At 49.0% G+C, this 12,709-nt stretch overlaps 1 protein-coding gene across 1 annotated transcript; it reads left to right on the top strand.

The window, feature by feature from the left end:
- Nucleotides 1–370: 370 nt before the first annotated feature.
- Nucleotides 371–12,493, top strand: LOC122229866 (proline-rich protein 36-like). The gene is made up of 8 exons (XM_042955410.1): nt 371–839; nt 1,148–1,359; nt 1,793–1,972; nt 2,577–2,636; nt 3,586–3,776; nt 4,111–4,921; nt 12,082–12,220; nt 12,428–12,493. Coding segments are annotated over exons 4-8 (1,209 nt in total). The 5' UTR covers nt 371–839; nt 1,148–1,359; nt 1,793–1,972; nt 2,577–2,634.
- The last annotated feature ends 216 nt before the right edge of the window (nt 12,494–12,709 follow it).

Genomic DNA, 12,709 nt, shown 5'->3' with positions numbered 1-12,709 from the left:
ATAGGTGTTATCCCAGGAGCGGACTCAGGAGGTGGATCCTAGGCAGTGACATCACTTTGCTCACAATAGGTCTCAGGAGAGCTTGGAACTCCTGTAACCCGGCACCCATGTTCTAGTTAGGTCCCATACCAGGCTCACTTGTCTACAGACACAGAGAGTTTGGGATGTTCTCTTGTTGTTTTCCCAGTTACCAGGGCTCTGGATACCAGAAACCCCAGTGTAGTGTACAGGATTATTCGGATGTTGGAGAGGTTTCCTTCACCCATGCTGGTGATGCCTCAGGATGTTTTCCAGGAGGTCACATAAGGTAATACAGAGCAGCCTAGAGCAGGCCAGGTCAGGTCAGGTCAGGTCACAGCTCTGAGCCATCCCTGGGCACCCCCATCCCCTCGTGTTCAGTTTCAGGGAAAGGGGGACACGTGAGGTGCTCCTGTCCTGGACTGGAGGAGGTTGGATGGCAGTGGATGACCTGGTGGACCCATCATGGCCATGCAGATGTCATGCTGGGAAGGAGGGAAAAGGGATCTCTGTGGTGCCTCTAACGTGTAACAGGGTTAATCCAAGGCCCTCAAACCATGTTGCTTCTCCTCCTTGGGGTGGGGGGGGGGGCGGTGTGTGCACAATGTGGTGTCATATATCTGGAATGAAGTCACATGGGTCTGAGGACAAGCGAAAGGAAGCAGACAGGGCTTTGAGTCCCTGCCTGCCTGCTAGGCACTGTCTTTACAGAGTCACACATCAGAGATGGCAGAAAGGTGAACGATGAGAGCCCCTGCTCTACTTCCCTGAAGGACAGGAGGAAGCCCCGTGCCATCAGCAGGATGCAGAGCTGGCCCAGGGTGAGTACAGGTACCGGGAAAACTCAACACGCACGGCCCAGAGGCAATGCAAAGAATCCCAGGGCACAGAAAACACACTGATACTCCCCTGGTCTCCCTCGTACACTCCTGACTCCAGATGAACCTGGAACCCCATCTCTTCCCAAAACATGCACTCGTGGCCCAGGCCCTGCCATGGCCAGATGGAAAGTCACTCTCCACTTATTTATAGGAATATCAGAAAAGAGATTAGAAACCATATCACGTCCAATTCTGTCTAGAATATTTTGGCATTGTGTTGTACATATTTCTTCAATGACTGTCCTCAGGTGTCCTGGTTTGCCTGACCATCCTTCCACACCTTCTCTACGTCTGACACATGTTCATGAGGAGCAGGGTGATTTTTACCCAAAGGACATGGGGCTCATGGTATTATGTCTACTGCTCTGCACTTTGGTTGCCAAAGAACACGTCCCTGGGGCCCCTCCAGATCAGGAGCAAGGGCCTTACCACCTAGACAACGTTCTGGAAATGAGACAAGGTACCTGACCCATTCAGCCCTTCACAAATGTGGGACTTTGACATGATCCCCTTCTGTTGCCATGTCACAGTGCTGCACTGAACATACTACATGTCCTACTACCCTGATGTAACCTCTGCCAGGAAATATCCCTGTCTTCTGGTCCCTAAAATGGACTGTGGTGTTAGAAATCATAGGGACAATGCTGTTAATGCAGGGAGGTCTGTCCACACTCATCTAACAATCTGACCTCAGATCCTAACGTGTTCAGCCATTCCCCACCTCAAATTCTCGTGTGGATGCCCAGATCATTTTTCCTACTGTGGGCACCCAGGTCTCACTCTTTCGACAAGTCACTGAGGGCTGGTGAGTTTGGTCTGCATTCTGGACCCCAGCCCTCCTGATGTCCATGGTGCTGTGTCTGACTTTGTGTCCCTCCTCTGTTCTACCTCAGGGTAAAAAATGAGAATTGTGTGGAGTGGACCATCGAAGGAGTCTGGATGCTACTGGAACAGCGAGGGGAGCACCTGGTGCCCGCCTTCCTGGGTAGAGACCCCACCTACCTCTGCACATTCTTGGGAACGTAGAGAGCTTTTGCTACCACCCAACAGGTCCTGGACCTACTGTTTAAGAGGTGAGCACCCTGCCCTTCACAGCCTAGTGTGATTTAGCCCCTTGAAGCTTTGAGTCTAGGGAAAGTCACCAAACCTCCCTGAGTCTCAGTTTGTTCTTCTGATCGGGGTAGAATAACTGCAGGTACTCAGTGGGGGCACTGCAGGGAAAGTGACCCTGGCTCTGTGGAAATGTCTGCTGACAGGGCTGTGTCTGTGCTGGGTCATCTTTGTCCTCTTGCCCGTGATCAAGTTTCTGCCTCATCCCTCACTGTCATCAGATCTTGAGTTAGGCTATTCCCATTTGAAAAGACTTGAGGTTCCATCTGGGGGTCTGAGTCCTGCATGGAACCAGAGCAAGGATATCTGCGGATAAGCAGAAGGCCCAGGCCTAGGTCCACACCAATATGTGTGATGGAGCTGATTGGGGTCCTATCATTCACCAACCTTAAAGGAAGCCCCACTATGTGCAGGCATTTCTGTAGTTGCTGACTGGGATCCAAAGCACAGAGCAGACAGCACCTTCCCCTCCAGAGCTTCATTCTAGTCATCAGTCAGTGACCCTGGATATGACAAGAGGTAGTATCCAAAGGACACCTGATATGATGCTTTTCTGGCCTCCTCCAGATATAGCTGCTTCCATCCTGACGCTGAGGAGGATGGCAGACCCCGGGAGCAGGAGAAAATGTGAGTAGGCTGTACCCATGCTGGCGGGCCTTCTGTCTCCAAGACGGCAGTGCTGAGACTGTGCGTGGGAGGGGCTGCAGGGCCCAGCATCCCACACATCTGAGAGTCCTGTGAGAGGGCAAAGGTCTGAGGGCTTCTCCCTGGAAGCAAGGAAAGGGGTCCTGTCCTGTAGGTTAGAGGATAGGTTGTGGGCACAGTGAAACAGAAAAGGGCGCCAGAGGACAGAGTCAGCCCCTTAGAGAGTCCAACCGCTTCCCTTCCCACTCACAGGCTTCCCTCCACCCCATATGGGAGCCCAGAATAAAGGTTTTGGGGAGCATCACGCTCACCACCTTGTGGAACATCAACAGTGTGTGCTTGCTTAGCAAGGGTTCAGGAGACACAGTGAGGGCTCAAGGACCACATATCACCCACACTATGGGAGACCAGTGTCAGTGGAAGGACACTCACACGTGCACTGAGTGAATGAGTCACCATATAGGCACAGGTCATCATGTTTAAGGTATGAGGAGGGTCCAAAAAGCCCAAGTAAGAGACAGAGTCCCTTTGTCCCGTATTTGTTCGGATTTTCATAGAGCGCTAGTATATTCAGTGAAGGCACTGACTCATCCTGGCACCACCCCTCCACTCACGCACGGAATTGAATTCTAGCGGGAGGTAGGCAGGGGGACACACCAAAGAGTATGTCTGGCTTCCCCAAGAAAGACAGAGAAGACCACATCATTGGTTAAGGGGTTCGCGTCAAATAGAATTTTGACAGTCCCTCTTCAGTGATCAGGACTCTCTCAGGCAGGACTTCTTCCAAATCACAGGTGGACAAGGTGTAGGAACAGCCTCTGGACATCCAGGATCAGGAGGCAAGGATGCCAGGTCCCACAGAGGTGTCCTGAGACATCAGAGTGTTAGGAACACCCCATGTTGATTGTTCTGGCCACTTTTGTATCCCCAGGGCCTTCTCCATACTGGGCACCTGGCTGGACCAGTACCCCCAGGATTTTTTCCAGCCCCCACATTTCATCAGGATGAAGATGCTGCAGGCATATGTAGGGGTCCACATTCCAGGCTCCGAACTGCAGTGCTGTGCCCGCCTTCTCTGCTCATCGCGGAGAAACCGTGAGCCCAAAGAGCCAGAGTCCTGGGGTGAGGAGGACTCTGAACGGGAGATGTGGGCATGTGGAGGGGATGGGGTATGCCACACAGAGCACGTTTCCTGAGGTTGCGGGTGGGCTAGAAGCAGTGCGTAGTATCAGATCACTGTTCGATTAGCATGCCATCTGGGGAGAATTCCTCCTGATGGGTTGTTTGACTCAGATGACAATGTCTGCGGGAGAGGTTTCCTTTATTAGGAAGGGCCATGGAATGGCAATCACAGTGATGACAGTTTCAATTCTTGAAGCTAAGGCACAAATTCCAGGGCAAGATCCAGACGTCCCTCAGGAGCTAGCACCTGATATCTCTGTGATGCCCACTGCAGCTTCGCAGCCCAAGTTGGCTGAAGACAGCACTCACACTGGAGCTCAGCAATTAGAAGAATCAGTGACCCTCCATGCAGCATCCCTGCCAGTGCAGGTGTTAGTCGCAGCACTAATTCACTGTCAGGAGCTGGAAGAGCCACCTGCCCCTTTGGTGGACCCAGAACCTGAGCAGCCTCCATCCCCAGCTGTCGGGGTCATGGAAGGGCTGGAGCAACCACCTGCTGCAGCTTCGCAGCCCAAGCTGGCTGAAGACACCACTCATCCTGGAGCTCAGCAATTAGAAAAAGCAGTGACCCTCCCTACAGCTTCTCCACAAGTGCGGGTGGTAGTCCCAGTTCTGATTCACTGTCAGGAGCTGGAAGAGCCACATGTCCCTTTGGAGGACCCAGAAGTTGAGCAGCCTTCAGCCCCAGCTGTCGGGGTCGCGGAAGGGCTGGATCAACCACCTGCTGCAGCTTTGCAGCGCAAACTGGCTAAGGACACCACTCATCCTAGAGCTCAGCACATAGAAGAGTTGAGCCTCCCTGCAGCAAACCCACCAGTGCAGATTGTAGTCCCAGCTCTGATTCACTGTCAGGAGCTGGAAGAGCCACGTGCCCCGTTGGTGGACCCACAGCCTGAGCAGCCTCCAGCCCCAGCTGGCGGGGGCATGGAAGGGCTGGAGCAACCACCTGCTGCAGCTGAGCAACCAGCCTTAGCTCCCGAGCAGCGGCTCATGTTGGCTGCAGCCCCAAAGGATGAATTCCCTTCCACTGTCATTGCAGTCTTTGTAATTTTTGTGGTTTGTATAGAGATATTTAACGGCCTTATGTATTTTCTTTGTAAATAAAACATAAATTAACTTCAAATAAAATTTTACTCTGATCCTTTGAAATTATAAATCAAGTGTCATTACATACCTTCACAGGAATTTACAACCATGTCCACTATGTATTCCTAGAACATTTCCATCACACAGACACGTGTACTACTAATCACCATGGCTCATTCCCTCACCCCAGTCTCTGCAACCACCGATATCGGTTTCTGCTGCTTTAGCTCCTCCAAAATTTTCAGGTGTGTGCAAAAATACAACATGGCCTGTTGTGTCTGGCTACATAACATGAGAGTGATTAATAATTCATTAAAAATTCAATGAAACTAATATTTTTCTGACCGAGGAATACTCCCCAAAGAACAAAGATTATGTGAAGCTCCCTACTTGGAATATCTTCATTATCTGGCATGGGGACCCTTTGAGGTTTGACACAAGACCAGAAGCCAGAAGAGAAACGTCTGGACCAGAGGGATACCTTGACAATATTTCATTTTCCTGGGCAGGCCATGCTGATTTGGCCTAATGTGCATATTATAAAAATACCTAAATGAAATATTCAATATTCCATTTATGCTAATCTATTAGGCAATAAAGTACAAAGATCTTAAAGGTTTTCTGCAGGTGACGTTTATGTAGTAAACTAAAGATTTAAATAATGAGGACAGGCACCAAGGTGGCTCAATCGTTTGAGTTTCCGAGTTGAATTTGGCTCAGGTCATGATCTCATGGTTCTTGAGATCAAGTCCCAAGTCAGGCTCCACAATGACAGCTTGAAGCCCTGGTCAGGATTCTCCTTCTCGCTCTTTCCAAATAAATAAATAAATATGAAAATAAATAAATAAATACAAATAAATGCGGATAAAAATTTATATTCTTCGAAGAAATAATCGCCCATAAGGCATGGTGTCATCTTCCCAGTCCTTTTGCTTTGAGTGCAGCAGGTGTCTGTGTTTGTGTCTATGAGTGGTGTGACAGGTTGGGCATGGAAGGATCCAGGATTATGATCTTGTAGTACGTGATGTCCCCACAGTGGACAGGCACAGTCCTGTCCCCTTCTGCATTCTCGGTGGCCACACATCATCATCTACTCTGCGTCTCCAGGAGCTGAATGACTGGGCCAGTTTCACTACTTTGACTCTTGTCATTGTACAGAACGGTATATGTGTACTGTAAATCTCTCTTTCTTTATTAGGCTTGTACACCTAGCACAACTTTTGGAACATAATTCATATGCATTTTGCGGGTGCTGCCTCCAGTTCCCAATATCTACAGTCTCTTTATTACGTTGGGGCCTTATGTGAAAAGCAGGGACCCCCGGGACTGCCTGGATACCTGAAGAATTAGGAGGACAAGCCAGCACTGAGGCCATCAGGGTACCTAGGAGTGACCCATGGGGCAGGAAAGAAACCACACTCCCTCATTGTGATATCCTGCACAGCATCCCTGCCCCATGTCCCGGAACACACTCGTCCAGGCCCCATCCCATGACAAACCCCAGCCACCTGTGCGCCTCCTGTTCCATAGCTCTGCTTCTCAGTAGAGCAGCCAGTCCCTGCTTTCAGGCCAGTGGAGGATGCAGCCTGGGTCACTGCTGTCTGCTTGCTGGCCCTCCACCCAGGCTGGGTCCCTTACTCTCAGGAAAGTACCTGTAAGTGCAGGTCAGGTCAATGAGTTAAAGACCATGACCTGAATGTGTTCATCCTGAAGATTCAGTGGCAACAGCAAGAACCACTTGAACCTCCGCAAGCAAGAGAGTCCTTTACAAAGCACACCAGGAGCTCAAGGAGCCTGCAGGATGGAGACTCAGTCAACGGTTTGATACCGAGTAAAGCCACTCCACGCTTCAGGCTCCTCCAGCAGTGAAGCCCTGCACCTGCCAGCCCCATCTTTGGGGAACAGTGTCTTTGTCATGAGCAGCCACACAGCACCCTCTGGTGACCACAAGACACACAGGAATACTGCAGGGCTCCCTGATCTCTCAGCAAAGAAAGTGCCATTCCAACTTAGACATCCTCAGAGGATTCCAGGCAGATCAGAAACAACTTTGTAAAATTCAATGATTTTGAGGTGCCTTCCAGCAACTCTATGAAAAATATAGGTCTCTTCCCAACTGCAGTATTCTGAGATGAATTCACTGAACGTTTGAGTCAGGCACTGGGTTCAGGACAGAAAATAGACACAAGGTGGCTACCTCCCAAGATGCACAGGGTGTGTTGTGGGAATGTGTTGGGAAGGATATGTCTATGTCACAGCCTTCTGTGTCTGGTTAAACAAAACGTATATCCAAACACACCTTATTTATGGACCTGGGTGGCACAGTCAGTGAAGCATCTGACTGTGGCTCAGGTTGTGATCTCATGAATTGTATTTTGAGTCCTGCATTGGGCTCTGTGCTGACAACTCAGAGTCTGGAGCCTGCTTCAGATTCTGTGTCTCTCTTTCCGTCAGCTCTTCCCCACTCATTCTCTCTCTCTCTCTCTCTCTCTCTCTCTCTCTCTGTATACCTCTCTCTCAAGAGTAAATAAACATAGAAAACTTAAAAAAGAAAATCATGAATTTAACCAAGAAGATGAAAGACCTCTTTACTGAAATCCAGAAATCAGTGGAGAAAGAAGTTGAAGGACGGAAATAAGCGGAAAGACATTCTATGCTAGTGGATCCCAAGAATTAAGATGGTCAAAATGTCCACACTACTTAAAGCCATCTACACATTCCCTAGGTGCAATCCCTATCAAAGCTTAAGCACATCTCCAAAAATAGAATAATCCTTCAATGAGGACAGAACCACAAAAGGCCCTGAATAGCCAAAGTCACTTTGAGAAGGAAGAACACAGCTGGAAGCATCATGCTTTCTGATATTAAACTAGATCTCAAAGCTACAATAACCCAAGCACTATGGTATTGGTGTTAAAACAGACACACAGATCATTGGAACAGAACTGAAGGCCCAGAAAGAATCCCACGCGTATGTAGCCAATTAATTTACAACAAAAGAACCAAGAATATAACATGAGGAAAAGGCAGTCTCCTCAATAGGTGGTGTCAGAAACCCTGGGCACAGAAAAACAACATGCACAGAAAAACAACTTGACATGTATTTAACACCACACACAGAAACGAAGTCAAAATGTATTAAAGACTTAAGACGTGGGGCGCCTGGGTGGCTCAGTCGGTTGGGCATCCGACTTCGGCTCAGGTCATGATCTCGCGGTCCGTGAGTTCGAGCCCCGCGTCAGGCTCCGTGCTGACAGCTCAGAGCCCGGAGCCTGTTTCATATTCTGTGTCTCCCTCTCCCTCTGACCCTCCCCCGTTCATGCTGTCTCTCCCTGTCTCAAAAATAAATAAACGTTAAAAAAAAATTTAAAAATAAATAAATAAATAAAAAAAAAGACTTAAGACCTAAAACCAGAAAAATACCGGATAAAAACTTGGGCAGAAGGTGTGGGAAATCGCACAATACTGTCCTGAGTTAGGAGATTATAGGGAACGCTTTGCAAAGCAGATCACTGTTCTCTGGCCTTGCTGCAAACAGCCAGCAGCAGTTCACTTGTCTAGTTGGTGGGCCCCTGGGGGGCAGGCTAGACTACGCTGATCTATGTGTATGTAGGGTGTATGTAGATGTGTATGTGTATGTAGGGTGTATGTAGATGTGTATGTAGGGGTTGGGTTCTGCACGTGCTCACAAAGTCCTTAGATCATGTTGTTGCATGGAATATTTTATCCTGTCTAAATTTGGTTTGCACCATGTCTTTAATACATTCTTTCTAGCATGTGGCCCACTGACGTGTTGCACATTGTTTGTATATTTAATGACTACAGGAGCTTGAGAGCAGCTCACGGAGACGTCCCTTAAACTCCCTGTCGCCTCTCTTGACTTGCATGGAGTCTTAAGCAATCCTTTCTGCTGCCCTAAAGCCAAGTGCCGAACCCACCCATGAAAATGTTTTTGATCTCAGTCTTGACACTGAGTTTTGGGATTTGACACCAGAAGCCAAACCTACAAAGGAAAAATAAAGAAGTGGGACTACATGAAACTAAAAAAACAAGTTCTGCACAGCAAAAATATCTTCAACAGAATGAAAAGGCAACATAGTGAACGGGAGAAAATACTTGCAAACTACATACATGGTAAAGGGTTGATAGACAAAAGATATAAAGAACTCCTATAGCACAACGATGCAAAAGCAAAGAGCAATTATGAAAGTGGCAGAGTCCTGAAGAGGCATTTTTCCAATGAAGCCATACAGATGGCCAGCACATACATGAAGAGATGTGCAATGTCACTCCACATTAGGGAAATGAAAAGCCAAAACCAAAGAGATATCACCTGAAACCTGTCTGAATGATCTTATCAAAAAGACAAGAAATTACAAGTGTTGGGTAAAATGTGGAGGAAAGCGAATCATTGTGCTCTGTTGCTGGGATTGGAACTTGGTGCAGTGGCAGTCGAAAACAATATAAAGTTTCCTCAAAAAATTCAAAGTAGAACATCCATAGCATCCAGCAATTTCCCTCAATAACCCTCCTAGGTATTACTCAGAACACATGAAATCACTAACTCCCCAAAATACCTTCACACCTGTATTATGCCACATTGTTTATAATAGCCTGGAGGGCATTATGCTAAGTGAAATAAATCACACAGAGAAAGACAAGTACCAAATGCTTGCACATATATGTGAAAACTGAAACAGAAAATAAGAAATCAAAATACAAAAATTCTCAAAACATAATAAAACAAACCCATAAATACATAAAGATGATTGCAAAGGTGAGGGGCAGGAAGGAGGGAAATAGGTTAAAGGGCAAAAGGCATCAGCGAATAAAAAAAGACCATATCAACAGGGAAATAGAGAGTAAATATGACTTCAGTAGCTCAAATTCTAGCTTCCTCTATTTCAAAGACCTTAGTTCATTCCATTACATTCACCAGACCCACCTGAATAATAAGGAATTATTATGACTCGGCAGTTTTTGAAAGATGATTTCTTTACTTACTATTTCATATCAAAAAGGACAGAGTGCTAGACAGATTACTAGCTATGTCAGATTTTCAATTATTTTTATGGTTTATTGAAGGATCATTATGTCGCAAAAATCTCCTTAGATCTAAGTGGACACTCTCATCACTCTTAACATATGTACATACCACTAAAACAGTACAATAAAGGTAAGGGACATTGTCCATCACACAAGTTATTTTTTTCTCCTTGTTGTAGTGAGCGTTTTGTGATGAAAACGTTTCGGGTATCAAGCACATGTATCAAATTCCATGCGATGGGATATGAAGAATATAGTAATCATGGTAATTATGAAAATAATGATATTCAAGATAATCATAATCTCCTTGATTCCTGAGACAGACAACTCACCCCCGGGGACAAAACAGATCCTTAGGAGCGTGAGCTGCTAAAAGTGGCCTACACCACACCATCTTACTGAAAACATAAAAGTACCAGTCATCTTGATATGTAAGTTTGTGAAAGCCTCTGCTCTTAGGCTTTTGCTTTCAGTGAGGTCACGGTGCTGCCTTCAGGATGTTTTCAACCTTTGAGACAGGATTGGAACACTCTATTGAAATGAGAAATTCTATGCAACAAAACAGTCTTTGGAAAGAACTGGGTTCCTAACGCAGTCCGGACTACATACAGGCCACAGCACCACACACACACACACACACACACACACACACACACCAACAACCTGGGAGAGGGAGAACCCATGGGATGAAAGAGCATTTGCTCAAGAACTGATTTCAAAAGGAGGCTGAGAGGCGAGCACTGGCTCCTCAAGTACACATGCACTGGTTTCTAGGGACACGGTGGGCTCAGAGCCACTTCTCCCTCGTGCTGCCTGGTGAGTCGCAGAGGAGATGTGATTCCTAAGGTCTGAAACTCTTAAAACACGGAACGAATGCAAGAGAGGAGGCGCTCCACAGAAACATGAAGCACCATGCCCCACAGATATGAAGAGCAAAACCGACAAGTCTGCCTGGAACAAGGAGCTTTTCCATCCACCTTCCTTGGGAGAGTACGAAGAAGACGTTCCCACCCAACATTTTCCAATGATCTTGTACTGAATCCCAAAACCTCAGTCCTCTCCAGCACACAACTCCAAGTAGGAAAGAGTCTGAACCACCCTCTAAAAGAAAGGAGCTCCACGTGTTCATCGCCCATTTGCTTTGAGTTCATTGATTGAAAGTAAATTGCCTTCAGAAATGAAGAGCTCAACAGGGAGTTGCACAACCCCTAATTCAGACTCCACACCCCATAGTCCCATTAACTCCCATGTTAAAGGACCGCCTTTAGCAAAAAGCAGCGTGGGATCTCCCCACCCCATCAGAGGGTGCAACTTTGCCGCCAGGGGCGGGGCGGGGCAGGGGGTGTGCAGGGGGGAGGCAGGAGGCTTGTGTTCACCTGCAGCTTCCACTCTACATCACTTCAACAAGTTCCCTGGCTGGGCTCCAGCAACTCAGGCCCACCACCCTGACTCTCCCTGGAATGTTTCCCTGCACACTGAGGTCCCTGCGCTTCATTTTCACAGGCAGGAATGTTTCGTCCTGCTCATAGCTGTGACTTCCCTGGCCCTGCCTTGACATTTCGCCACAACCGCAGGTCCATGCATTCATTCCTTCGTTCGCACCTCCACCCTCCAGCCACCAACCCAGTCAGACCTCAAGGGCACGCAGGGAGCCCCCCCCCCCGTACCTGTGCCTCTCCCCACCACTGGAACCTAACCCCCCACTCGATCTCGGGCCCTCCTCCTCCAGGGAACTGGGGTAAAACCCATAAAGGTCACTCCTGAGTCCTCCAGACCTCAGCCAGAAAGGAGCACAAGAAGAATCCAGTAGCACGAGGCGGGGGGGGGGGGGGGTGCGGGGTGAGGATGGAAGGGGAAGACAGAGAGGGGCCAGGGGAAGGCCACATAGGAACCTGTCACGAGGATCTTGGCAGCACCACAACTGAGGCAGGTCCTGGAGAGAGGCTGTGGGTCTCAGCTGCTCCACCTTTAGGCTTCTTGCATATGGTCTTTCAGGGGCACCTGGGGGCATCGCATCGCCCTCAGCCCCTGGCATTGTTGGCGCTCCAGGAGTGCAGCTGCAGCCCAGAGGCGCCTTTGGGAGTTGATCCCACGAATTGGCCTCTGCCTCCAGGGGCTTCAGGAGCAGCAGGGCCACCACCCTCCTGGGCTGGAGGCTCATGGCTCCCAGTCCTCTGCGAGTGCCCCGCTACCGCTACCTCCACAGCTACCTGGATGCAGGCACCAGACAGCAGCATGTCCCCGGCGGGGGAGTGGGGTGGGCGTCAGCCCCTGGCTGGCTGAGAGACTTGGGAGCTTGGGCAGCAGGTGGTCTGGGAGCCAGGACACACAGAACAGCTGCAGCTTGAGCTGTGTCCCTCACCGGGCTCAGTACCTGGCCCACACGTCTGCGCGCAACCATGGGATCGCTCCCGCACACCCGCTTGGATCTGGGATCCAAGCCCCCCGACCTCCCACAGGGGGCACAGCTGCCGGGCGCCAGGGTCTGCAACACCACACCTAGGTGCGCCCACCAGGTGGTATGACCGCCTGCCCGCCAACCTGACAGCCAGGAGCCAGGGAGAGGGCTCCAGAGACCAGACTAGTGGGAGAGGGACTATCAGGTGTCTCTTCCCCAGGTGGAGACCTCCCTGTCACCTCTGAAGAGACCCAGGAAGGTTTTGAAAAGCTGATTTCGCAGGGAGGTGGCTGTACATGAACCTAGTGCTCCCTCTTGCATCCTAGGCCCCTGTGTTTGTTCT

This window comes from Panthera leo, chromosome A1 (assembly GCF_018350215.1).
Source record: "Panthera leo isolate Ple1 chromosome A1, P.leo_Ple1_pat1.1, whole genome shotgun sequence".
NCBI classification, from domain to species: domain Eukaryota; kingdom Metazoa; phylum Chordata; class Mammalia; order Carnivora; family Felidae; genus Panthera; species Panthera leo.
This window is presented reverse-complemented; position numbering and strand designations above follow the sequence as displayed.